This window comes from Phytophthora cinnamomi, assembly GCF_018691715.1.
Source record: "Phytophthora cinnamomi strain GKB4 chromosome Unknown Contig11, whole genome shotgun sequence".
In the NCBI taxonomy this organism is placed as follows: Eukaryota; Oomycota; class Peronosporomycetes; order Peronosporales; family Peronosporaceae; genus Phytophthora; species Phytophthora cinnamomi.
In genome coordinates this window covers 467,487-494,659 of record NW_027150944.1, presented here as the reverse complement: position 1 = coordinate 494,659, position 27,173 = coordinate 467,487, and the positions used below count along the sequence as shown (strand labels likewise).

At 54.3% G+C, this 27,173-nt stretch overlaps 6 protein-coding genes across 6 annotated transcripts; 5 read left to right on the top strand and 1 right to left on the bottom strand.

Moving 5' to 3' along the window:
• Positions 1 to 485: 485 nt before the first annotated feature.
• IUM83_18930 (PLAC8 family protein) lies at positions 486 to 950 on the top strand (the record flags this gene model as incomplete). The annotated part of the gene is made up of 1 exon (XM_067943955.1): positions 486 to 950. The coding sequence occupies one exon, from the start codon at positions 486 to 488 to the stop codon at positions 948 to 950; it is 465 nt and encodes a 154-aa protein (XP_067797979.1).
• A 32-nt stretch (positions 951 to 982) lies between these two features.
• IUM83_18929 (PLAC8 family protein) lies at positions 983 to 1,700 on the top strand (the record flags this gene model as incomplete). The annotated part of the gene is made up of 4 exons (XM_067943954.1): positions 983 to 1,000; positions 1,057 to 1,064; positions 1,172 to 1,532; positions 1,617 to 1,700. The coding sequence occupies 4 exons, from the start codon at positions 983 to 985 to the stop codon at positions 1,698 to 1,700; spliced, it is 471 nt and encodes a 156-aa protein (XP_067798014.1).
• Positions 1,701 to 3,472: 1,772 nt separating this feature from the next.
• IUM83_18928 (PLAC8 family protein) lies at positions 3,473 to 4,003 on the top strand (the record flags this gene model as incomplete). The annotated part of the gene is made up of 1 exon (XM_067943953.1): positions 3,473 to 4,003. One exon carries the CDS (start codon positions 3,473 to 3,475, stop codon positions 4,001 to 4,003), a length of 531 nt encoding a protein of 176 aa, XP_067798013.1.
• A 404-nt stretch (positions 4,004 to 4,407) lies between these two features.
• On the top strand, positions 4,408 to 5,400 carry IUM83_18927 (Drug/Metabolite Transporter (DMT) Superfamily; the record flags this gene model as incomplete). The annotated part of the gene is made up of 1 exon (XM_067943952.1): positions 4,408 to 5,400. One exon carries the CDS (start codon positions 4,408 to 4,410, stop codon positions 5,398 to 5,400), a length of 993 nt encoding a protein of 330 aa, XP_067798009.1.
• Positions 5,401 to 5,666: 266 nt separating this feature from the next.
• IUM83_18926 (exportin-5-like protein) lies at positions 5,667 to 9,350 on the top strand (the record flags this gene model as incomplete). Its single annotated transcript, XM_067943951.1, has 1 exon — positions 5,667 to 9,350. The coding sequence occupies one exon, from the start codon at positions 5,667 to 5,669 to the stop codon at positions 9,348 to 9,350; it is 3,684 nt and encodes a 1,227-aa protein (XP_067798006.1).
• A 205-nt stretch (positions 9,351 to 9,555) lies between these two features.
• Positions 9,556 to 10,665, bottom strand: IUM83_18925 (Glycoprotein-N-acetylgalactosamine 3-beta-galactosyltransferase; the record flags this gene model as incomplete). Its single annotated transcript, XM_067943950.1, has 1 exon — positions 9,556 to 10,665. One exon carries the CDS (start codon positions 10,663 to 10,665, stop codon positions 9,556 to 9,558), a length of 1,110 nt encoding a protein of 369 aa, XP_067798008.1.
• Positions 10,666 to 27,173: the final 16,508 nt, after the last annotated feature.

The following is a 27,173-nucleotide window of genomic DNA, read 5'->3' as shown; positions in this document are numbered from 1 at the left end:
GAGACGGCTAGAGACAAACCCAGACAAGTAAATCGATTCACAGTGATCGTAGCTACGCTTCCTGCACACGTATCCTTGTCACCTTAAGTAGCACCGGTGGTTGATGCGAACCCGAGATGTAGGCCGTGGGAGACTCCTACTGCAACAGGAAACAGCCCACACGCTTGTTGGCGCTCCCACCCAAACACACACAGCGCATTTCTGCATGTACACCCCATTGAAAGCCGCCAAATCTATATCACTGCCGCTTTTCGATTCCAGAACGGAGTAGTAGAGGTGGCCCTTTGTCCGCCGGGACGAAGTGCACCAAGTTGCGTGACGACTAACATGTTGACAGGCAAACCATCCCTGCGTTGAACATGTTGAAGCTACTTTCGCTAACGTCACGCATGATTCGCATCCATGGCATTATTGTACCCAATGTACGCACTGCAAGCTTCATTCTACAACTTGCAAGGACCAAGTCGAAGCGACTCCAGTACACCATGGGCGAGGCGGACGCACCCTATTCCATCCACGTCGAAGACGAACCGAGCTCCAAGGACAACTATGGCATCACGGTCGGCAAGTGGGAGGTCGGATTTTGCGCCTGCTGCACGCACTGCGTGCCCAACTGCCTCATGGTCTGCTGCTGCCCGTGCGTCTCGCTGGCCCAGATCTCGGCACGCCTAGGCATGATGCAGTACGACCTCGCGCTAGTGCTGTTCATTTTGCTGTACGTGTTCACCGGGGGCATCGGCGGCATTGTCGGCGCCATTTGGCTCTGCCAGGCGCGCACCCAAACGCGCGAGCGCTCCCAGATCCATGGAAGTTGCTGCGGAGACTACTGCGCCGCGTGCTGCTGCGGATGCTGCGCCATGGCGCAACTGGCCACGCACATCAAGAGTTACAAGCCAGGAAGCTGCGACTTCGGCGCTCAAGCCACGCTTCCAGCGTACAGCCGCATCTAAAGCTGCAACTGAGGACCAAAGGGTGATCATATATGTACTTCAGTGAGCACGTACAGGGAGCTGTATGGTACTCACGTTGGCTGAGACCGTTGAATTCTATTGAAAGGTGGTAAGGTACGTCACCTTCTTTGGGTCGAGCTATCGATTCCTATATCAATCGCTGGCATGCGAAGTTCCTTACCCACGCCTGAGCTTTTCTTACCCTGGTGTTTTTGGTGAAGAGCTGCTTCACTCTGCAATTCGCAACCAACCAGCGCAGCAACAGCAAGAAAACCAGTGCTCAAGATGGCCGACCTAGAAGCGGCAAAGCCCTACATGATTGCGGTGGAGGAGCCCAAGGCGGGCCAGGCTGGGGAAATCACGACTGGCAAATGGGAAGTGGGCTTCTGCGAGTGCTGCACGCCCTGCGTGCCCAACTGCCTCATGACGAGCTGTTGCCCGTGCGTCACCTTGGCCCAAATTTCGGCGCGTCTCGACATGATGTCGTTCAAGTGGGCTCTGCTGCTCTCGATCGTGCTGCTCTTCATTCCCAGTGTCGGGTCGATCGCGTTCCTCGTCTGGATCTGGGTGGCCAGGAAGGAGGTTCGCGAACGCTTCAAAATCCCGGGTGGGTGCTGCGGAGACTGTTTGGCCTCGTGCTGCTGTGGGTGCTGTGCAATGGCCCAGATGGCCACCCACATCAAGAGTTACAAGCCTGGTAGCTGCGCCTTCGGGCCCCAAGATACGCTGACCCCGTACCAGCGTGCTTAGTGCAACACGTGCCAACACAAGATAGAGAACTACCAACTCGAAAAACTTAATTAAAACTAGCAAATGACTGACTGTCGTGAAAGAAAAGGACTATTGCATACCTCCTTGTGCAGTGCAAACCCAGCGTTATCTAGATGAATGGGGCGCTATTTTGGAGACTTCGTGACAATTTCTCCATCCCATGATGCAAAGATGCTATATTTTCGCCGCAGCCACCGCTCAAGAGCTCTATTCTAGCATTCGGCAAGCTTCTCGATAGCACCAATCTACCGACATCACCCCTAGAAGCATGGAGACACCCTACGCTGTTCCAGTCGATGACCTCGTCAAACCCAATGCACCGCCTGCGGAAATTGCGGTGGCGATCCCGGTAGAAGACCCGAAGCCAGACAAGGATCCGTCCGGGATCATCCTCGGCGAATGGGAAGCGCAGTTTTGCGGTTGCTGCACGCACTGCGTCCCCAATTGCCTCATGACAACGTGCTGTCCCTGCGTCTCAGTGGCGCAGATATCGGCTCGCCTGGGTATGACGACTTACACCTGTGCGTTGATCACTCTAGTGCTGCTGTTCTCGTTCACATGCGGAGTTGCGCACGCGATACTCTTCGTGTGGATCTGGCAGCTACGTCAGCTCACCCGAGAGCGATTCAAGATCCCCGGTGGCTGTTGCGAGGACTACTGCGCATCGTTTTGGTTCCCCTGTTGCACACTCGCACAAATTGCTACACACATCAAGAGCTACAAACCCGGCAGCTGCGACTTTGGGCCGCAAAACACCCTGCCTCCGTACAAGCAAGCCTAGACCACATCAGATAACGATTGCGGCTAGAATCTATGAATTATTGAAGGTCAGTCAAGATGCCTAGAAAATCGAGCATACCTGACAACAGCAATGGTTCATTATTACGAACAGGGGTGATTCACTACCTTTTGTTTTGGAAACCCAACACGCCTTACATGTAGGCACATATTTGCGCTGGAGTCTGCCTCAGTTGTTTACTAGGCCACTTTCCCCGTAATGCTTGATGGTAAGTACTTCGACTCCCACTTTGGGTACTTATATTTCCACAGAGAATAGTGCCTCCTCAACAACAGCATCGAGGGGCTCTCTTGGGTAGTAATGACCTTGTCAACTCGGTTTGCTGGCTTGTTGAGACTTCGGGCTTTGTAAATCTGGACGGGGTTGATGCTCTTGTCGACAAATTTCACCGCAGCCTTATCCAAGTTTGTAGCGTTCAATTTCAAGAATGCAGTTCTCTTGAGGCAGACATCTTTCATCCAGGTCTTTGTGCTCGTGCCTAGCTGTTTGACAACATCGGTGATTCCCGCCTCTTCATCTTCTGGGTCGAGAATCTCGCTCGCTATCGCATCCGTTCGAAGCTTTTGCCGGTTGCTGGCTTCCATCTCGGTTGTAGCTTGAGCCAGGTTCGTGAGATCTTCTTGCTTCGTTTAACGCTGTCACAGTATTCATGCTGGCAATAAAGATACTCACCACCTGGGTGAGGACCTCGTTCAGAGTTATGTTGTTGTTATCGCTGTTAACTTCAAAGCCAAGAAGGAGGCAGGCGACGGCACCAGAAACCACACTGCCGAATTAATACCACAATCCCACCCCAGAAACCAAGGCTTCCTCTTCGTGGCTTCGAGCTGGTCGTCTCACATAGTGTCGCATCATGGCAATCGTCCAGCAATGTGATATCCTGCTGCAAGCACCACTGTCAAATTTGCTTCATCCGCCACCAGCGTCAAACAAACCAACACGCTCCAACGCCATGTCCAAGCCCGCCTCGACGTTCTCGCCAACGCACAATGGGAACGACCACCCTTACGCCATCCAAGTCTTGACGCCGCCTGACAACCAGCACCATGACACGCCCACTGCACGGGACGACCGCCTGAACAACATCAAGGTCGGGGGCTGGGAGACGACCTTGTGCTGCGGCTGCTTCACGCACTGCGTGCCCAACTGCTGCATGGTCACCTTCTGCCCGTGCGTGACGCACGCGCAGATCTCGGCTCGGCTGGGGATGGCGCCGTACTGGTGCGCGCTGGCCACGCTGTTCACGCTCGTGCCGCTCACGGGCGGCACGGTGCACGTGATCCTGTTCGTCTGGATCTGGAAGGCGCGCGCGCTCACCCGCGAGCGGTTCCAGATCCCCGGAGGGTGCTGCCGAGACTGCTGCGCCTCGCTGCTGTGTCCGTGCTGCACATTGGCGCAGATCGCCACGCACATCAAGAGCTACACACCCGGGAGCTGCGACTTCGGACCGCCCGACACACTGCCGCCCTACGAGCGCGCGTAGCTCATCAATTGGCGTAGGGTAGACTACCCACCGCCTAGGCAGTTCAATGCAAACCAATACTTTCAACATGCAAGTAGAGCTGTTCTACCTAGGTAGTGGCGTTCCGTTGGTCGAGGTGTCCATCTGAAACGCGCTCTCTCTGGTCGATCGCTCCAGCTCGCGTCTAGCGAAGTACAGCAAGTTGAAGTGCTCTCCCGGTCAAGTGCAGTCGCACGTCGCCACCATCATGCACTCGTGGTACACACACACACACCGCCGGGCAAATCCCTGCCCTCCGCGCACGGTCTCTGTATAATCGCGCAGCTCCGAGCCAGTGGCTCCGCCTCCGCCTCCACCTCCCGCGGCGTCGTTCGAATCTCTCGCCTTCAGTCTCCAAGTCTCCACTTCAAGTTCACGAGCCAGCCATGCAGGAGGGGGTCAAGTTCCAGTTCCTGTGCTTCGGCTTCGGCCAGCTCATCATGCTGCTCAACGTGGCGTCGGGCATCCTGTCCAAATACCTGACGCTCGAGGACGCGAGTCTGCCCACGCTGCAGAGCACGTGCCTGTACGTGCTGCTGGGCGTCGTGTACCTGTCCGTGCGATTCGTGCGCAAGACGCCGCTCATCGGCGTGCCCTGGTGGTTCTACGTGCTGCTGGCGGTCGTGGACGTGGAGGGCAACTACTTCGCCGTCAAGGCGTACAACTACGCCAACTACGCGACGCTGAGCCTCATCCTCAACATGACGGTGCCCTTCGTGACGCTCTTCTGCTTCCTGTTCCTCAAGACGCGCTACTCGCTGCGCCACTACCTGGGCGCCGTGGTGGCGCTCGGCGGCTCGGTCGTCATCTTCGTGTCCGACTACACGTCGTCCGCCAACGGCACGAGCAGCCGCGAGGTGCGCGGCGACATGTACGCGCTCATCGCCGCCGCCTTCTACGCCACGTCCAACGTGATGATCCAGGCCGTGGTCAAGACCCGCGACGTGGACTCGAACGTCGAGTGCCTGGGCTTCCTGGGGCTCTGGGCCTCCCTCGTGTCCATCGTGCAGGTGCTGGTGCTCGAGCGCAGCCCCATCGAGGCCGTGGACTTCACGGGCCGCGTCTACGGCTACATGGCCGGCTACGTCTGCGTGCTCTTCGTCTTCTACACCATCACGTCCGTGTTCCTGCGCTGGGCCGAGAGCCTTATGTTCAACCTGGGGCTGCTCACGGCGCCGGTCTTCACCGTGGCCGTGTCCTACCTGCTCTTCGACGAGGCCGTCAACAAATGGTACTGGCTGGCGCTCGCGCTCGTGTACGTCGGCCTCATCTGCTACAGCTCGGCGCCGGCGCCGCAGGAGAGCGCCAAGCCCGACGACCACAAGACCGACTACGGCGAGGCGCTCACCCCGGTCGACGCGTCTACCCGCCACGCATAACGCTGTTTAAAAAGTAATACACAACGCCGCAGCCGCCGACATGAAGGAATGCAGCGCCTCCCGAAAACCTCATTGCGCCGCCGTGTCATAAAGTTATAAAGCTCACGACTTGAGTTGAAGTTGCCTTTTTTGATCGTACAGTAGGTACCGGTGTCGGTATCGCTCCAGTCGCGCACCTGGACTGTATCCATTCTTCATCTCCGCTTACGTCCGATCCTTCTTCCATACTGAGCCATACAATTATCCGGATATTATCTACCCATTCGATGGACGCGCAGCTGTACCAGCAGGTGCTGCTGGCCGTGCGCGTGAGCCACTCGCCGCTGGCGGCGGCGGCGGAGCGGCAGGCCGCCTACGCCTTCTGCGAGGACTTCAAGGGCCGCTCGGACTGCGCGCTGTACGCGGCGGCGCTGTACCGCAACCCAGGAGGAGGAGGAGACGGAGACGCCAACGCCGCCGACGTCGACGCGCTGGAGCGGCACCGGCGCCAGCACTTCGCGCTGCACGTGCTGGAGCACCACGTGCTCACGCGCTGGGGCTCGCTGCCCGCCGAGGAGCAGCAGCACCTGCGCGCCGAGCTGGCGGCGCTGCTGCTGCGCCCGAGCGACGAGGAGCAGCCCGTGTTCGTGCGCGAGAAGAGGGTGGCGCTGCTGGCGCACATGGCCAAGCGCCAGTTCCCGCAGCGCTGGCCGCAGCTGCTGCCGGAGCTGCTGCAGCTCTGGCAGCAGGGCGACGCTCGCCAGGCGGAGCTGGTGCTGCTGGTGCTGCGCTCGCTGGCCGAGGACTGCGTCAGCAGCTCCTTCAACTCGTCCGTGCCGCCGGCGCGCCGGAAGGACATCCTGCAGGGCCTGAACGTGTGTCTGCCGCAGCTCTTCCCCGTGGTCTACCGCGAGCTGGAGACGCAGTACGCGCTGTACAGGGCGCCCACAACCGCCGCAGCGCAGAGGAACAGCAGCCAGAGACTCATCCACGCCGCGCTGGACATGCTCAAGGAGTTCCTCGACTGGATGCCGCTGGAGAAGCCCGTGGACCCCAGCACCAACTTCATCATGGTGGCCGTGCTGCTGCTGGACGACGCCGAGTTCCGCGTGGCCGCCGCCGAGTGCCTCGAGGTGTTTATGACGAGGGGCTTCGGCAAGGACCACAGGGCCATCATGTTGCAGAGTATCAGCCAGATCATTGAAAAGGTGGACACGCTGGACGTGACCACGCTCGAGCCCGACTTGGAGGCGACCTTGCTGTTCCACAAGAAGCTCAACGATATGCTGGTGGCGTGGGGCACGTGCCAGTTGGACGTGCTGCTGCTGGATGGACCGGGAGAGCAGGAGATGGCGCTGCTGCGCGTGATCCTCAAGAACTTGTGCAAGCTGTTTGCGCACCCGAGCCTCATTTTGACGGAGGCGCAGATCATTTTCTGGCTCACGGTGTTGAAGAACAAGACGGTGCTGAAGCAGGGCGAGGCGTATTTGGCCGATATCCTGGAGCAGCTGCGCCAGGTTTCGTTTGACAAGTACTTCAAGCTGGGCTCGCCTGACCGGGATGACCCCGGACCGCAAGCGGTTGCCTGTGCGTGCAGCACGGAAGAGTTTGATGATCACAACGAGTATATCTCGTACTACGGCAACTTCCGAGGACGGCTGTACGCGCTGATCCGCATGTTGGTGCAGCTGAACCCCATCATCGTGCTACAGTCTCTGCATGAGCGTCTCGCCTTCGTGCTCACACAGTACCCCGCAGGAACAGACCACCTGAGCGCTGATCGCGGCCTCTGCACTGACCTCAGCACGGCTTATTTGTACCACGAAGGCATCTCGTCCCTGATAGACTGCATCGTCAAGCAGCTTCCAGCAAATGCAATGCAAAACCCCACAAATCACCAGGCGCTGCAGGCCATCTTGCAGGCGATTCTGTCATTCGACACCCCTGATCCTCTTCTTAAGTTCCGCCAGCTTCTTGTGCTCGCGTCGTTTGCAAAGTACTACGTACTGGACGGTAGCACGCTCACGGCAGTTTTTGAAATGCTTTTCGCGAATATCAATTTTGTGATGTCTGGAGAGGACGTGCATGGCAAAATGAGCAGCGGGACTATCAACGTTCGGAGGCGGGCGCTATCGTCGCTGGTTTCCATCTGCCAGGCGATCCCTGCTCACATTTTACCGGTGCTCCCCGTGCTGTGTACGAAGGCGCAAGAGCTATTTGCTGCCGATCGCGTCACCGATACGGAAGGCGTGATGCTCTATGAAATGTTGGTGTTGGTATCCAACTCGATGGAGAACAAAGAGGAACGTGTGCAGTTTGTGCAGCAGATCGTGCAGGACCCGCTTACTCAGTGGACGTCACCAGATATGACCGCGCTCGTCAGCTCTCCGCAAAGTATTGTGACTGCTATTGAAGCAGCAGCCAACGACGAAAAGTCGAAGAAGCTACTCGGAATGATTATTAAGACCTTGACGACATTGTACGGCATTGCCAAGCGAGCAGGAGTTACCTTCTCGCCAAAGGCTTCCGAAGACACAGGAGCTTTTGAGGGCGCGTGGCCGCACTTACTACCGAATTTGTTGGCGCTCGTTCGTTCGCTTCATGGCCTTCAGGAACCCGCTGTGAAAGAAGCGGTGCTTAAAACCTCAACTGCGTGCTGGTTGATGAGCGTTTCCGTGGATGAAGTTGCCCAGTTGCTTGGAGGAAAGAACCAGCTCGAACAAGAGGAAGTTGAGAAGCTACCCGCCGCATCGAAGTGGTCAAAGTGGCACAAGAATGTGCGCGATATTACATACCATTTAGTGGGGGTAGCCGTGAGCCAGGCCAGCTTCTACAAGAACCCGCAGGTGGCGTCGGTGCTACAGAATAGCATGCTCAGCGACTTGGACTTGATGGAGCACCGCCATCTCAAGGGCGCTCTAGCTTACGTGTACTTGCCTTTCCTGAAGAACTGCCCACGTGAACTCTACCCGTCGCTGCTGGATCCCGTGCTTGTGACTTTGTTCGGCCATTTCGCCCAGCGTGCTACATCTATTTTCCAGCGTCCTGCTGCTGGCGACAAGCCCGTTCAAACTCCTTGGAGCGCGTTGGTGGTTGGCATTGAAGACGCGAAACAAGAGATTGCACGCGAGAAAATGGTCATGGAGCTGACTCGCCAAGTAATCGATTTTATTGAGTACGCCATCGACCCAAAAACTGTTGTGGGTACAGACACCGACAACCCGAAACACGTGACAAGTCCTGAGGATGCTGTCCTACGTGACTACATCCTCACGCAGTCTCCTTCGCTGCCGTTTGCTATAGGCGCCATTTTGGTTCATGGCATTTGCTGGAAGGACACATTGAGCTGCCGCAAGGCTGTACTCCTGGGCGACAAACTTGTTAACGTGCTTCACGCTGACACAAAGTATCACGCTCTGCTGGGCCGCGAGCTCTTCTCTGCAGCGTTACAGGGAATTCTGCGCGAGCATGTCGGCCACGTGAAGGAAGATGGGCTCAAGTGGGAGATCATCAACCTGGCGCGTAACATTTACTGCAGGCTCACGCTGGGCCTGACTCCTGTGGAAGAATGCAAGGGCATCGACCCGTGCAACCAGCCACTTCGTCCCGCGTCGTTACTTTGCACAGCACCTCGTGAGATTTTGTTATCTCTTCCCGATGTCACACCCGGTCAGGTGGAAGCGCTCGACACTTTGTTGCGCGAGAAGCACAGTATGAAAACACAGAAGAACGCTTTCAAGGAGCTCCTGGAGATGCCCATTCTGGCGATCCGTCGCGAACAAGCTCTGGCTTCCAGTTCTGCGTCTCCTCTAGCTGGCATTTTGGGCAGCAACACGAGCGCTTCGATCAAGAAAATCCTCGACATCCCGGAGAAGCTTGTGATCTCCAGCCGAGAATTCGAGGCCCAGGCCAAGTGGCAACAGGCGCAGAACCCGAATCTCGACACGCAGTCTCTCTTCGGTGCTCAGTGACGAGAAACAATTCAACAAGAAGATACTCACAAACATTGTTCGCGTTGACATGCAACGTGATCTAATCCAACGATAGAAAGCAATCGCCACTAATAAAGCAAACAACTAGGACAGCGAGTTCGCTAACGTAACGATGGCTCTCACTAACTCTCTGCGTTGGCGACGCCTTCTGCTTGGCCTGGAGCTTGCGTCACTGCTGGTTCCTCTATTGGACGGGCTTCTTCTGTGCCAGGTCCTGGAACACCATGACGTCGTCGCCGATAGCGAGCCCGTACTTCGCGTTGAACGCAGTGACATCCGGCACGTCGTCTCCAGCTCGACACAAGTACAGTGTCCGCTCTAGATGGTACATCAGCGGCGGGCTGATGTAGTGGAAGGCCACGCTGTCGGGCGCAGCCGATTCCTGTTTCCACCGCACCCCACCGATGTGGTAATGATACTGCACGTACCAGTAGTTGTCTCTGTTGGGGTTCGTGAAGAACACGCCCTTGGGCTTGTCCGCATGCCAGCGCTCTCTTCCCTGATGGTCACGTGTATCCCACGGGAAGACATCGTGCCACATCATGCAGAACGAGATGGACGCGTCGTCCGGCAGCATCTCGCTGTGTCTGTCGGACAGGCACGTCCAGTCCGGCAGGATCTCGACGATCTTGTCCATGTACAGTCGGTTCATGACGTACCCGGGTCCTCCAGAGTTGAACACCCAGCGCTCCCATCTGGACCTCCAAATGGCCTCGAGCGAGTCGTCCACAACGTAGTAGCTCACGAGCTCCTGGGTCAAGTTGAATCGGTGGCCCATCTGCATGGGCTCTCTCTGATAAGCCTGCAGGATCTCGGGCCTGCGCAGATACTGGCGCAGGTTCTCCATGACCACGTAGGCGTCGTCGTCGGCCTTGTAGAACCAGTCGAAGTCGTGCCGGAAGTGCGCGTGCACGTAGCGCAGCGTGGCCTTGTGCTTCTGCCACAGGTGGTTGTGGTCGGCGATCACGTCCATCTTGACCACCTCGTAGCGCTGCTCGCGGTCTGTGCCGGCGGCCACCACGATCGTGTCTGTGGTGTTGCTGAAGAACATGAGCTTGTCGCAGCGCTGGCCCCAAGTCTCGGCCACGGCCTGCGCGCGCGTCTTGTGGTGCACCGAGATGGTGTTCACGAAGCAGAAAATCCGCGGATACACGCGATTTCCCTCGGATTTTCGCGCGGGCGGCGGATCCGGCGTCACCTGCACCAGCCCCAGCGCGAAGTGGGAGCGGTCGATGTCTCTGGCGCACAGATCGGCCTTGGAGAGGCCGAGCACGGGCGGCGGAGGCGGCAGCATGTCTGGGTCCGCGCGCGATGAAGGGATGAGAGTTGAGAGCTGCAAAAACACCAGCAATAGCAAGAGATGGCGGAGCATTGGTAGGCCGAATTGCAACGCGCACGGAGGCCTGTGTCCGCGGCAGGAGAGCGCCATCGCGAGGTCTTCCGACTGCCGAGAGGAACGGTAGAGTCTAATGTGGCAGCGTGGCAGGTGTTGTCAATTGTGGCGAATCAGCTTTTATCTACTCGAATAAGAGCATGGATACAGTCGGGATAGAGAGCATGCGTATAGTCGGGATGAAGAGCATGCATACATAATATGTACCTATGATGAAACGCATGAATTCAATAATTGTATATGCAACAATTATTATTGGATGGTCGCATTTTACAATACGGCACACTGCGCAGCAGTCATTAAATAAATTTTATTTGCTAATCCAGCAGAGCGCCTACTCATCGATTACACCTTGTCAAACCGGTCAAGCAGCTCGTTGTAGCTATCTTCGTCGAGTCCCGGGACTTATGAGCGTATGCGTCTAATCATCTCCTTCAAAAGATAGAAGTGGTAGACGAACACGTCCTCGGCTTCGACCAGTAGCATTTTCTTGGTCGTCAGCTAGCATAAAAGACTGAAACTAAAAAGAAAACATAGGGAAAGACGCTGGTAATGTAGGAATAAAATTACGTAAGGATCGGTTTGCAGATTTTCGATAAAAAACGCAAAGTGCATCGCTTTCACCGGTTCGGCATGCATATAAACCCTTTGGGACCAGGTGTGGGACCGGAGTCGAACTGGTAGAGCCCGTAGCTTACCGGTTGGACTTGCCCACGCATATAAGGCCCCAGTGCAGCACCGCGGTCATACCAGTGTGATGGATAATAATGTAGCAGACTTGACGTGCCACGGATATCATCCTATTTGGGCTGCGCAGCATTAACGTTTCTACTATTACGTTTTGCGCGCTGCGAAGTCGATTGCGAAGTGAGTTCATTTAGGCAAGTATTTATCGATCCTCTCCTACTCCTGCCTGCCCAGTAAGGAGGGCGTGCCCTGTATGGCAGCACCCTCCAGCTCCGCAGCATCAGCCAATGGCGTTTGGATAGTCTATTTCTGGGATCGTGTACGGATCGGGTCGGGGATTTGGTCGGGCAGCAAAATTGTTAATGTGATGATCGGGCTTGTGCGAAGCTGCTTTTCACGGCTCCAGCACAAGCACTGACGTACGTGCATATTCACAGGGTGCCGTGCCGTCCGGAGGTTGTTGCTATCTATTCGTAGACGGCGGTCGCAGATAGCTTGCCGGCTATCAACGAAAATAATAGCATACATGACAGTGCCTAACTTATAAGAACCACAGGCATCTCAACCGCGCGAGAAACGGCAGCTGTTCTCACTTTGGCATCGACCTCCTGGCAACAACAACCTCAAGCATCTCGGCGACGTCGCGCGACCTGGCCCCCCCTAGAGCTGTGCGTAGATCATGACACGGCAGGCAATCGAGGAGCTAGACACCAACATGCCTCAGCCGGCTGCGTCGATGCCGCGAACGACGCGAAAGGCTCAAAGTCGTCCAGGCGAGACGTGCGTATACCACAACGGAATTCGGTATACCAAGGGTTGGGACTCGATGGTGAAGATCACGTTTCGGTGCAGCGTATACCGAAGCGCACAGTGCAACGCTCTCCTTCACGTGTACGCCACCGGTGGATGTAAAGTGACTGGGAAACACACATGTCTACCTACTCAAGATCCAGAAGCCGATACAATTGACGTGCCAAAACAAATGAAGCAAATGGTGGATACGTTGGCTATTATGGACCTCGCGGTGCCGTATTATCAAATCTGGGATGCGGTTAACAAGAAGTTTTATCCTCAGGACGACGTTATCCGGAAGGGGCTCAGTGACGACCAGGTTAAAAATCGAGTCTATCGAATGCGACGCAAGCACTACGGATCGCACCTACTAGGTTTGATTGAGGTTCCACCGCTTTCTATGGTGGTGGGCAAGCCATTAAGCTTCTTCCAGTTTCACCAGTCTCGACCCAGCAACGATCCAACGGCCAAGGCTCAGCGAATCATAGGTTGGGCCCACCCAGAGATTCGACATCTTCTGATGTATCACAATGTATCCATCTTCTTTGATGGCACATTTCGCTCAGCTCCAAAGGGCTTTAAGCAGTGCGTTATCATGATGGTGCATGACAGATCCAGCGAGTTGTACGTACCAGTCTATTATGTGCTTTGCACAGGAAAAGAGCGCGATATGTACTTCGGCATTGTGGAGCAGATATATCGAAATACATCAGAAATCTTGCACAGAGTGAAATTGTGTGCGACTTTGAGCATGCATTGATCGAGGCATCGCAAAAGCAATTCGAGAATGCCTTGATTATCGGCTGCTTGTTTCACTGGAAACAAGCCGTGAGCCGCCAAATGCAAAAAAAAAACGCTACATCTACCGGAAGCCGAGATCGCCATTGCTATGACCAAAGGCGTGCTTGACATGCTCACGGTTATCGAGCCTGATTTGGTGCCTGATAAGGGTATTAAATGTGTAGTGGGTCTAACTTGACTCACTACTTTAGCTTACACGTTGCGCAACGTGTATGAGGAAGCGTAAGTACTTAGTAAGTACTTAGGTTAATTATATTTGAATACACAAATATAAGTTAAGTAACAAAAGGATTCCAAGTGACTTAGATTAGGTAAAATGAGAACTGTATTGCTTGTAAATTGATCTTCCTCTAAAATCTGCTAAAAACTGTTTATCATCTATGAAAGGGTTGGCAGCGGCTGGCTGTCAGAGCCCCGCTAATATGCATGTCTCTGATTGGTAGAAAGATGCTGCTTTCTACCAATAGGATCTATTGGGTATGTGTGGACCACTCACTGTGGTGGTCCACTTCAATGTATCCATTGGTGTGTCTTACACCAATGCGAGGAAGTATCCAAAACTTTTAACAGATAACCTATCTGTTAAATTCACAAGTGGCTTGCAGCCACTTGTGCGTGTAACCCCGTTACACCATCCCCCCCTTAAGGTTAGACGTGCGGGGTCCCCGCACGTCAATCTTTTGGAATTGACCGTTCGTCAATTCTCCGCGTTTGGAGAAGAAATCCGCGCTCATTCAACGATGAGCGCGCCTCAGAAGAAGTCCGCAAAGTCGATGGGGAGTCATCTCTCCATCGACGACTACTTCGAACGCCAGAAGGCGAAGTACGGCGACGTCGTCGACTTCGACGACGACGATGAAGATATGGAGGGCGAGGAGGACTCGCCCTCAAAGCGTAAAGACTCAGTGTCGAGCGAATCGCTCGACCCTCACGCCAAGAACGTTCGTCCGCGTGAAGGGGACGAATCGGACGCTTCGAGTTCGAAGCGTTCGCGTACTGAGAGCGATACCCCACTCGCTTCCGCTGGGGCTCTCAGTACTCCGCGCGCTGCTGCTGCAGCGCGTGATGTCAAAGCTCAAGGCTCTCCGCGCGCTGCGCCTGCAGCGCGCGATCCGTGGATGCCGTCCGCATCCGAGATTGCGGACCGGTTTGGGAACTCGGTACGTCCGAATGAGGTGCCGCTGTACGTATGCAGCGCCATCAAAGATGACGCTGTGGCTGCCGAGCTGCACTTTGATGCGGAAACGCATCAAAGGCGCGATTACTACATCGGACTCTTTCATGAGCTCCGATGGTTTCAAAGCAAGAAAACCTCTTCTCGCAGCAAAGTGCCCGAATGGCAGGCACTTTGTCAAAGTTGGAACGCCTTTGTTGATAACTTCAACAAGAGGCCGAGTGCTTACCGTGATCGGATTAAGCAAGCGCGTGATCGCTTCGAGACATACTCGAAGCGTGGAAAGCTGGAGCAACTTCATGTTGCTGCTGAGGAGGCAAATGTGCCGTGCGCTGTGCCCGAGGGCTTTCAGTGCACGAAGTGCTTCCCGGGCGCGGTCCGCTTGAGCGACCGCGACCTGAACGGGTACACGTCGTTCCGTGTGCCCGAGAGTCTCAAAGAGCTCCGTGCTAAGTTCTTAGCACGTGAGGGTTCGGGCGCTGGCGATGATCGCAGCGCTCGCTCTACTTCCGCTGTGCCAGCGCGTACTGTTCCTCGTACGCCCTCACCATTTCCGGAACGTCCTCCAGCAAGACGTTCCGCGGCTCTATGTATCTCGATGGGGAGGAAATCCTCTCCAACGAATACGAAAACGAGCCCCTTGAGGGTTCGTTTTCGGGATACTATGGTCAACAATCCGCTCAACAATCCAGCGGGTTGAGCCGTGGGCGTCACGGATCGGCGGTGGCGGGGGTGGGAACACGCCCCGGGTATGATCAGCCCCGGGCTGATCAGTATGCGCCTCTCCACGACCGGGTGACCGCCGTGGAGCGTCTGCAGGGCGCTGAGTTCGCCGCCCTGAAACAGGAGCTGGCGAACCAGAAGGCTCAAGTCGCGGCGGTCTCGCAGACCGCCTCGAACATCCAGGTCGAGCTGGGGACCCAGATGAAGGGGTTGCTCCAGCGCGTCCGTGCGCTGGAGGAGAGGCTGCTCGTCGCCGAGGCCAAGTCCTCCGCTTCTGCCTCGGCTCCTGCCGAGGCTTCGGGTCAGCCGAGCTAGATGGCTCGTGCTGCAGGTATGGCTTCAGCCGTCCGACGTAAAAGGTCGGATGGAGGCGCATGCTAGACGGTATGTCTAGCGTGTATGCGTTGCCGTGCCGTGCCAACACAGTGAACGGCCCGATGAAGCGCGGAGCAAGCTTGCTTGCTCCGAAGTTCGAAACTGCATGTTTAGGCAGGTTTTGTGTAGCTAACAAAACTAATGAACCAACTTCGAATTCATTTGTGTTGCCTCTGCCCACATTGTCTGCGTTCAGCTTCTGTTGATCAACAGAAGCTGCTATTGCATCTTGGACAAACCGAATCACGGCTTGTCTTTTTGTAAGGAAGTTGATTGCATCCGAGCTGAAGTTATTCAGCTCGCTCTCCGCTAGAGGCCCGGCCTCTGCGTGGTTCTTTGCGGTGTCTGCGCCCTGCGCAGACCCGTGGTCGTTAGTCTTGTTCTTGGGGGAGTCTGCGCCCTGCGCAGACTCATGTGGTTTGTCCATTGTTGCAGCTGACACTGTGCAAGTGTCAGCGGTTTTCGGCGGCTGCTGTATTGCAGTCGTAGATCCTCCCCCACTTAAAGTGGGAGCCATCACTCCGAGTAAACTCGGTAGGCGTGGATGCCGCATGGCATTCACGTAGAACGGTGTATGCCCGGTCGAGGCATGCACTGAGTTATTGATGGCAAACTCTGCCATCGATAAACACTCGCTCCAGTATTGGAACGAGTGAGCGTAGCTCTTCAACATATCGACGAGCACGCGATTCACGCGCTCGGTTTGACCGTCCGTCTGCGGATGATCCGCAGTCGACATGGAAAGCTGGCTCCCAAGAAGTGTAAACACTTCTTGCCACAGATGCGCTGTGAAGCGCGGGTCTCTGTCCGACACGATGTCGGACGGCATGCCATGGTGTTTGAACACCATGTCGACGAGCAGACGGGCTGTCTGCTTCGCGGTCACCTCTGCTGGCACCGCAGCAAGATGTACCATCTTGCTGAAACGGTCTACAAAGACCACAACACCGGTGTTCCCTCCGTTATCCGGGGGAAGACCAAATATGAAGTCCAAAGACATGGACTTCCAACACTCCGACGGAGTCGGTAGTGATTGCAGTGGAGCCTGCGCGAATGGCGCAGGCTTTACGCGTTGGCATACCTCGCAAACTCGGATGTACTTGCGCACCCACTTATACTGGTGGTGCCAGTAGAAGTCGCGCGTGAGAAGGACGTAAGTCTTCTCACGTCCGAGATGTCCCGCAGTCGGGGCATCGTGGTACTCGTACATGATCCTGAGTCGCAGGTCATGGTCATTTGGCACGACAACGCGATCCGCGTTGTCGTCGACTGCATTGTAAAGCAGTAGTCCGTCGTGCACACGAAAGCGGTGTGCACGCGCTCGAAGGTGCTTGGGCAGCTTCTGACGGGACTTGTCAGAAGGCGCAGTGCCATAGGCCAGCAAGAGCTTCGCGTCCGCGTCGTGCGCGTATGCGGCCTTCACATCATTCAACAGAGATGATGTGGCTTTGCTCGATCGCATGGCGTCAATGGCATTGACGTCAACAGCTTCTGCATAGTCCGGCCGACGTGATAACGCGTCGGCCACTACATTCAATCTTCCGGGTTTGTATTCGACCCGGAAGTTATACTCCGCAAGAATGAGAGCCATCTCGCCATTCTTTGTGATATGTGTGGCGACTTCACTGCGGTACGCAGTGAAGCATGGTCGGTGTAGACCACAAATGGTCTACTCCCAAGCAAATACACTCGGAACTTTGCGAGTGCATACTTCATGGCAAGGAGTTCCTTGTCATGCACCGGATAGTTGCGCTCAGCTGGCTTCAGCTGACGCGATTGGTAGTAGACGACACGATCACGGCCCTCGTGATCGTGCTGCATCAACGCGCATCCGATCGCGAAGTCGGATGCGTCACATACTACGTGAAATGGGCGATCTTGGTCAGCTACTGCCAAGATCGGCGCCTCAGTCAAGCCCCGCTTGACTGCATCGAATGCCTTTTGGCAATCGGGTTTCCAATTCCACACAGCTTCTTTCTTAAGAAGCTGTGACAGCGGGCGGATCTTGCCCCCATAATCCTCCACGTACTTGCACAAGTACGTGGCCAAGCCAAGGAACTGCCTTAGTTCCTTGACACTTGAAGGCGTTGGCCATTCGTTAACCACTCTGACCTTTTCTGGGTCAGGGCGAACACCATTCTTCCCTACGAGACACCCGAGGACGGGTATCTCGCTCGCCCCGAAGATACACTTCTTCAGGTTCGCGTAGAGCTTATGCTTTCGCATAAGCTCAAGTAGCTTCCGGAGATGCACCCTGTGCATCTCTACGTCGGTCTTCCCGTCCACAGCCCGGCTGTGGATGAATACATCATCGAAGTAGCTCGGTGCGAAGTCGCGCACCGAGCGCAACAAGTGCGTCACGCACCCGTTGAAAGTCGCGGGGGCATTCTTAAGCCCCTGTGGCATTACTAGCCATTCCCAGAGCATGCCGCTTGGCGTGCTCACTGCCGTGAGAGGGGTATCGCTCTCACGCATTAGGATTTGATAAAATCCATCTCGCAAGTCGAGAGCACTGTAAACGGTGCTCCCGGCCATCGAATCGATGATAACATCTTTTCGTGGTATCGGCGTCTGCGCCGGTACCGTCGCATCGTTCAGCTTGTTGTAGGCATGAACGATACGCCATCCGCCCTGTGGCTTCTTGACACAGAACGTCGGAGCACTGTGCGGGGACTTTGATTCCCGCACTTGTCCTGCTTTACGACGACTTTCAAAGAAGTCGTCGATCGCTTTCACTTGCTCTCGCGGCAGTGGCCACTGCCGCGTGACACAGTACTTCGTGCCCGGCACGAGATCAATCTCGTGCTGAATGCCCTTATCCTGCGGAAGCTCCGCAGGAATGTCTTCCGGGAGTACGTCTTTGTACTCCCTCAACAATTCGTAATAGGGATTCGACTTCAGCGAGTCCCAACCTTGTTCCTCGAAGCGCTCTCGCTTCGTCTTCGCACTGAGAGCGTCTTCGCTCTCAGTGGTACTTCCCATGAAGAGCTGCCTCAGCTCTTCGCTCTCGCTCTCCGTTCTTTCGCTGTCCGAAAGAACGCAGACTTGCTCGATGCGTCCATCGTGCAAGTCGCGCGTGAAGCGCTTCCAGCTCATGGCTGGAAGCGAAGTCAACTCCGACGCCATCGTCGGAGGACTAGCGAGTTCCATGTCACGATACTGGAATCCAGTATCGGTGCGTGTCAAGACGCTTAGCGTCTTGACATTCGGCGTCACCGCCTCAGTCTGCCCAGCAGACTGCTCTTGATGCGTCTCGGTCCCGGACCGAGACTTGCGCAGCGTTTTCCGCTTGCGCCGTCTTCTTGTTGTGCGGAGCCCGGCTTCGCACAGTTGTTCTTCTTGTCCAGGCCCGGCCGTGGACAGTCGTTCGCCGGCGGACCCTGTCCGCGGGCGCGCGGTATCAAGCCCGGCTGCACGGTAATGTGCCCCTTCGCCGGCAGCCCTGTCTGCGGGCGCGCGATATCAAGCCCGGCTTGATCGCATGGCGCTTCGTCGTGCAGCCCGGCTGCACGACAGCATGAAAATTGCGTCAGTGCGGTACGTTTGCAACCGCCCGCACTGTTTGCAGCGTCAACTCCCGGTGTTGACACGCCTTCGTCACCTCGACGCCAATCATTGGCGGAGCCCCTCATGAACGAGGGTGCGTCGGCTCCCGGAGCCGACGCGTCGTCGTCGACCTGACCGCTTCGGGTCAGGGACTGTCCCTTACACGCTTGGACGTGGGTGTTGGTTCCCGGAACCAACACATCTTTTTCTTCCGACGTCGGCAGCATTGCCGACGTGGGTCTCACTTGTGCGCGCCCTCGCGCACTTGTTGGGCACTCCGGGACAGCAGCATAAAGCGCTGTCTCGACTGGTGAGCCGCGCGCACCAGCAGGTGCGTGCGCTGCGGTAACAGGGCCATCGCTCTCTGTTCCGCTGTCGCGTCCGAAGCGCACGAGCGTGCGCTTCTTCCAGTCTATCACCGGATCATGCCGTGCAAGCCACGGCATGCCCATTACCACGTCGAACTTATCGTCCAGGTCCAGGACGATAAAGTGTTCGACAAACACTCGTTGTTTGTACGAGAAGGGCACGTTCACGACGCGCTTCTCGGTCTTCACGATGGCACCTGTTGCCAGTCGTACCTCCAGAAGACTTCGAGGTGTATCTACCTCCTCGAAGTCAAGTCTCGACAGGCTTCGTAGTCGAACAAAGTTGTTCGACGCGCCTGAGTCTACCAAAGCTCGAAGAGAGTCACTCGCCCTCTTCGAGTAAACCTTCAAGATGACTAGGTTTGGCCTGTCATCTTGTTTCTTGCAGTGAGAGCTGGTCTCACTGGGTGCTGCAGTCCTCAGTGTCGCGTGCCCGATGTCGGCACGCGCGACTGCATTACCAATAGGGCGCCCCGCGCCTACAGGATGTCCGCGTTTTTTGTTGGTCCGCGGCGATGCCTAGCATCGCCACGACGGCCACCTCCAGGGGGCATGGGAGCTGTGCACTCCCGTGCAAAGTGACCGATCCTTCCGCAACGGAAGCATCGCACGTTACCTCCCTGCTGCTGGTAACCAGCAGTTGTTGCGTTCGAGAGGTCCATTGGCTCCGGACCTCCCGTCCTCGCTACCGGGCGCGGTTGCGGCCTCGGTACGTTCGCATGGAGTTTAACCTGCCGCAGGCTAAACTCTTCTTGCATGGCAAGAGTGATCGCAGCTTCGAGAGTACTCGGGTACTCTCGGAAGAGATAGGTCTTCACGGGCCCATCTCTAAGCCCCTTCATGAACGTGACGACCTTGGTCGCCTCGTCAATCGGGTTAGTCACGATATTTGATACCAAATATCGTGCGCGCTGCGCGTAAGCATGGACGTCATGCTTACCCTGCTGAAGGTCGAGGAACTCCGCCCTCGACCGGAACTCGTTTTGCGGGGGCTCAAACGCTTGTTTGAGCTCCTCTTTGAACACTTCATACGTGCTGAAGTACGTAGGATCAGAGAGTCGGCGCCCATACGCCCAACTCCTTGCATGTCCACCAAGGAAGACATCGCGAACGCGACCTTAGACAGGGGGTTGACGATGCATCGAGCCGCTATGGCTGTGTCGAGCTCGACAAGCCAGCGGAGGAGAGGCTCGCCCTCTCTTCCCACGTAATTGCTTACGCTCAACTTTAATGGTTGAGCACACGGTGTCGTTCCTGACGACGCCGTCACTGAGGAAGCAGCATCACGCTGCTCCTTCATGATGAATCCCAGAGGAACACCATGTTGCTCCGTCGGCGATAGCGTACGCAGCATTGTGGCTATCGCCGCTTCTCCAATGACTGTTGACAGTCGTTGGAGGGCCTCCCACTCTGGGTCAGACAGGTGGGGGCAGTCAGCGCGTGCAACATGCGTTGCAGGCGTGTTGGAGCTCTCCACGGGCACCTCCGTGCTCATGTGGTTCTCGGCTCCGCGTTCGTACGCCGCGTACGAACGTCAAGCAGTCGGTCGTTGGACGGACTACAAAGTGCTACCAGGTGTAGTGGGTCTAACTTGACTCACTACTTTAGCTTACACGTTGCGCAACGTGTATGAGGAAGCGTAAGTACTTAGTAAGTACTTAGGTTAATTATATTTGAATACACAAATATAAGTTAAGTAACAAAAGGATTCCAAGTGACTTAGATTAGGTAAAATGAGAACTGTATTGCTTGTAAATTGATCTTCCTCTAAAATCTGCTAAAAACTGTTTATCATCTATGAAAGGGTTGGCAGCGGCTGGCTGTCAGAGCCCCGCTAATATGCATGTCTCTGATTGGTAGAAAGATGCTGCTTTCTACCAATAGGATCTATTGGGTATGTGTGGACCACTCACTGTGGTGGTCCACTTCAATGTATCCATTGGTGTGTCTTACACCAATGCGAGGAAGTATCCAAAACGTTTAACAGATAACCTATCTGTTAAATTCACAAGTGGCTTGCAGCCACTTGTGCGTGTAACCCCGTCACAAAATGGGTGAAACGAGAGATTAGGAAGCGCTGTGCCGAAAAGGGAATCCCGTACTCCCATCCCAAATGGAAGGAATTCTGGGGCTACTTTCGTGTAACATGGCTGGACCGCTACAAAATCGAGGAGTGGAATGTGCACGGTGTTCAACAAGATCCCGTGGCGCGAACTAATAACCCGTTGGAGCGCTTTCATAGGGAACTCAAGCTTTCACGGCTCGTCCGAATATCGTCACATTTGTGTCAACCATTCGCAATATCTCACAGGTCTACGTTACAAAACTAGCTGACATCGCTTCTGGGCGTCGAAAACCAGGCACGAGGAAGAACGCGAACACACGCAGGAAGAAGAGGCGTGGAAAGGGTATGAATAAGCGTAACAAGCACCAAAGCCAAGATGAAGAGCACAGTGGTGCCGACGGGTTTAGCGTGCCAGTTCCATTGGATCTACGTAGTGTAGCAGGACTGTCAGATTCGGAGAGCGAGGGTGAAGCTCCGACACTCGAAGAGCTGGAAAGGGATGCAGACAGCGACAATAGCGACGATGCAGAAACTGGAGATACCAATGAGAACACTGCCGACAATGATTTTTATGCCCGACTTCTCGTTCGAGTTCCAGGAGGAGGATCTAGATGGCGCTGGGACAAGCGACACCGAGCCAAACATGATTGTATCAGCACTAATGTAGGACCAGCACCAAACGCGCGTCTAACAAATGTGCGCCGAACATGTATTTCACTTAAGATATTCACATAAGAGCCCCCGATTATTCAAAACCCTACTTTTGATCGGGTCGGTATATTAGGTCGGGGTTTGATGCCCGACCTAATCCCCGACCCGATCCGTATACGATTCCAAAAGAACTCTACGGGCGTTTGATTATGCAGTTTCGCTGTTGATGCGGCACTCACGCACCAGTTTATGCAGTGGCAACGTTGACGTGGTCCTCAGGTGTCGGTCGGGCTCTCGGTGTCGGCGACAGCGCAGTGTCGTCGGCTCTATCACCATCGCCGCCAACGTCGCAGTCGTCTGAAATAATACTCGACAGCTTCCTATCCCAGTAATATTTCACTATTGGTCGTTAATTAGATAATGTTTTCATACGAAGCGAACCGATACAACGTCTGCCCTTGGTCGTGGCCTGCGCCCCGTAGACCATCTCTTCCATCGCTTCCGCAGCATCATGTCGTACGCGAGCGTCGCCCGCATCGCTTCCACATGAACATGCGAGGTTGCAATGCGGTGTAAGTTGATGAAGGCGCACCACAAAGCGTGGAAGCACGGCGGGGACTATTTCCTAACGAGGCAGCGCTGACACACAAAGCCTCGAGGCGATCGAGACATTGTTTGCAGCGTACAGCAGCGCGAACCCAATTTTCAACATTGAAGCCACATCATTCGTCGAATTTAACTTATACTGGGTTTAAAGTCTTGAAAGCCTACTGTACCATCACTTGCCCATGCTGGTGTCGATGTAAGACCTTAGCCTTTAAAATGATCGCTTCGACCCCACTTGCTCACTGTGACAACTATACTCAACTAGGTCAGGCCAGAGCAGGCGCGCTGCAATACCATTTTGACCTACCTCCGCAATACGTTGTTGCGCGGGGCTTCAGACCTTGAAAATAAAAAATCAATATACTGCTATAATTTTAAGTACAAAATGACACCTTTTATTTGTAGTTAAGAGAAACCTTCTCAATTTACGCGTTGACAAAAGGGGCTGCTTGTTGCCATCTCGATTCGAAATGAGGCTTAAATGCTAGCAGAGAGTCGCGAACGCGCTAACACGCCAACGCCAACTATGAAGAAGCCGTCCTTTAGACGAAAAAGAAAAACAGCTGCGGCAAAAGTCATAATTACGCAAAAGCGCTGTTTTAAATCCGTAAAACATACTTTGTAAAAAGTCGGATTGTAAGATATTGCACTTTCTCTGACACAGCGGAAAATGTATTATGGCACTCGTTGCTGTACCCAACTGAAAAATGTGTGACATGCTACGAGCACCCAGCCGTAACCAAGCATGACCAACCAAACACAAACACGCCCTAGCAGCGCCCATGTAGCACCCATCGGACTCCCAACTCGATCAAGCCAGTGCATTTTTGTATACACCTGAGCTGTATAGCCGGAAGGCGATGAAGTCAGATCGCCACGGATGGACGAGCACTTCGGCGAATTGACGCGCGTCATGCAGAGGTTCGAACTTATGGAACCGAACTTACACGTTGTGAACCTACAACAGCGAACTTACGAGCTCCGGGATGACCAGAAGAAAAATGGTGCGATGACACAAGCGATTATTTGGCAAAGTAAGAGACCAGCAAGTATCTTAAGAAACGAAGAAATGCGTTGATTAAGACATGTTACCACGTGCTAGCTACAGCTACCTTAGTCTTGTAGGCAGATACGCAGGTAGCGGTATCGGAGACATTACAATGTCTTTTTGTCAAGGTGGCCAAGCGGCTCAGCTCCGCAAAACATCTCGAACGCGATCAGCACGTAGACGCCACAGTTGTAGCTATCTGTCTGTACTCCGAGTCCAGACTCGTACGTCTGCACGCGCAAGCTCCTTTGTACAGTAGCTGGCAGAAGTGGCATTAATGTGTGGGCAACTGCACGGACGCCTAGAAGGTAGGAGAAGGAGCTAGAGTCATAGATGTAGACCTTGCCTTTGGCAAGGTTCACCACGATCGAGCACCAATGGTTATTGTTGCAGTTCACCGGGAAGAGTACCATCTCTGTTGACAGTCCCTCCATTGCCCGCCGAATGTTTGAAGTGTCCGCACTGACGCTTCCATCTACGGTAACACCGAGTGTTGAAGCGTCGAACACCACGACATTAGGATCAGGCCCAAATTTCTTCGTCAGTACCATTTTCATGACTTCATCACTTAGGCATTCCTTTGCAACAAGGTCGAAGACTTCAGTCTGTCCGTGGCACACAAAGTGTTGTCAGCAACATTATAAACACTCGCACAATACATAACCAAAATATATCTTAACCAACTTACCTCAGGAGGTAGAATGGGGATATTTTTTGTCTTGGCAGGAAGCTCAGGATCTTTTTCAACTTTAAAACGTTGGTTGACGAGGCGGGAGAGATCAAGCTGCTCGATCCACGATAGTCTTTCTCCATTTTCTCCAATACGCTATAAGCCTTGTGCCACTTTTTCATGAGCGCTACCGTAGAATTCGCAAATACTCCGACCCCAATGATCTCGAGAGCAATATCAAGTCCTCGAACACCACTGTGCTTTCGTTGATAGGCCGATACCTTAGCCACGCACTTCTTTATCAAGTCCAACGGGAATACACGAACAATCTCTTCGGGCCTCATCAATGGTTTGCTTGTAGGAAGTTTGGCTATCTCGTGAGCGATAGGAGGTTTCAACTTGTTTGCAAATATACACAGCTTGAACTGGTGTAATTCTGTGAGATTGGGTTTTGACTTCGGAGTGGAGTCACCAGACCAAGGTCTAACGGCGTCGAGAGTTTGAGAGAAGATGACCGAGGTCTCCTATTGGCTACTCACATTTACCGCGCCAGAGTGACAGGAAGCTAGTTAGTGACTGTGAGGCTCGGCGGGTCCTAATAAATTATCGCCGATCTCTCCGGATAGTCATAGTGGATACACCTTTTGCCTCTTATTAGGAATCCGGACTTAAGACGAAGGCTCGTCCGGTTGTAGGATTAAACCGAAAGCTCGGTCTATATTAGATATTTGTATAGACGTTAGGGATTAGTTATAGTCGAGGCCGTACCACCTCTAACTATTAAATCAGAACAGAATATTCCCCCCAAGCCATCAGGGTCAAGTCCGTCTACGGTAAGTCTAGCTAGCTTAGCTGTAGGGTCTGGAAACGCTCGGCCGACGCGGGGTATTTCTGCCGGTGAGCTTAAGGTACATTGACCGAGAGTTCGCCCTGGTAAGGCCAAGAGCGGATAGTGGCCGAGTGTTGGGAGGTAGAGAGTCCTCCCTGTACGTTTGTACGTTGACCTGGGTGCGTAGCGTGGCCCCCCAATGTATTTGACTCTTATGCCGACGTTTCACCTCGGCGCCCCTGTCAAAGGCCTTGACCAGCCCGGTACCCTTCCATTCTGAGGGACCACAGTGGGTTTAGCGCGAAAGCGTTTATATTTACGCACCCCAGCCGTTGCTCGTGGCTGGCGGTGCCTGTGTGTGGGCTCTACCTACCTGACCGATACTTCAACACAAGGCATATTTCCAGCCCGGTGTAAGGGATCGGACGTGGTCTTCAGGTTTAATCCCAACAATCTTCGATGACCTTTCGAGGGAAGCGTGTGTTGTTGGTAGGACTCGTCCCATTTGTCGAGGCTGAGGGACGAGGACTCGTAAAATCGTGAATTCCTACACGACAACTCTTTGTGTGCTGAATCGAAGGTTGGGCCGCTCTCCAATTCCTCAAAGACAGATGCCAGGTATGGCGACTTTCGTGCATCTCAATATCTTGCTGAATCCCCAAAAGTTCTGTTTTCGTTTTGCCTTGTTAACTTGAGGTTTTTGCTTAGGTCGTCCTCGGGCTCGAGGTGGACTTTGTATTTCAAATTAGTCACTGGCTTGGTCAAGAACGACAGTTTGCTCACGTGTTGCGTTCGTCTCGGTGACAGGTATCGGATGCACGCTCTCCGCAAGTAACGCATCTTCTGCAGGATCACAAATAACGTCATCCGCGTTCACCTCTCTTCCTCCAGAGCCGAACTGTGACCCATCCATCCCCAACCGCGCACCATCCACGCCCAACTGGGAACCATCCGTGCCCAACTGAGTTGTCTGTACGCTAGCAGAGGACTCATCATCAGGACCCGTTCCGACACCTTCCTCCTCTCCACAAGATACGTGGCTTGATTTGGCTGCCGCTTGGACCTCGCTAGAACTGGCAGGGTCCACCTCTCCTGTAAGCAGAGCCAACTTATCACGGGTTGCTTCAGTAGAGCGCGATGCATCCGAAGACTGATGCAGTGCTATCATTCTGGATATGCAGCATACTCTCCATGCTTGAACAGGGAGGCCACACCATGCAGGACTTCCTTTGCCACCTTGTACTCTTGCATACCCAAACTACTCAAATGTTCGCTAATAGACGACGTGACTGCGTTTGCCTCCCGACACTTACGATTCGAATCCCAGCAAGGATTAGAATCTCGCAAAATCCGAGATACAGCAAATCGTTCCCCAGACAATAGTGGTATGTCGGTGCTTGACCGCAGCGTCGTCAGAAGCGACCGGTGATGTAGAAGCTGTGTAGGAATTATGTTCTCGAATTTGAGGAACATCGGAAGGAAGAAGACATGCCGACACAGAAGCAGCCGTGACGTCATGAACATATACGAACACGATCAGTCACGTTTCGTAACGGAATATTCGCTCCTTAGTTGGTCGAGGGCGTCTTCGTCATCAGAATCATACTGGATCAAATATACACCAGGAATCGCATCGTGAAACTTGTTATTGCCTCGTGTAGTTGCAAAAACGTACTGCTCGTAAATGACCTCGCACGCGTACTCACTAATCCGGTTCGAAAGCCATCGCATTTCGTGATCGTACTTTGGGTCGCGTACAATTGCCAACTTGTACAAGCAATACAGAAACGTTTTCTCCTCTTGTACCTGGTAATACATAATTGACGCAATACACTCATCTACTTCCATAAATGAATTCACCAGACCTTTCAGTTGCTTCCATGATGCTTCAATCCTGTTGTTTGTATTGTTACCAAGAGTAACAGCGTTTTGTCTCTCAAATGAGCACCACATCGGCCGACACTTGTCCCAATTCGTCACGAAATAGGCTTCAAAGGGGTGTTTTGGATCTTCATCAACTCTTGCATATCCGCCCAACGCAGCACAACCAGCTCCCACTTCAACACTTGTGCCC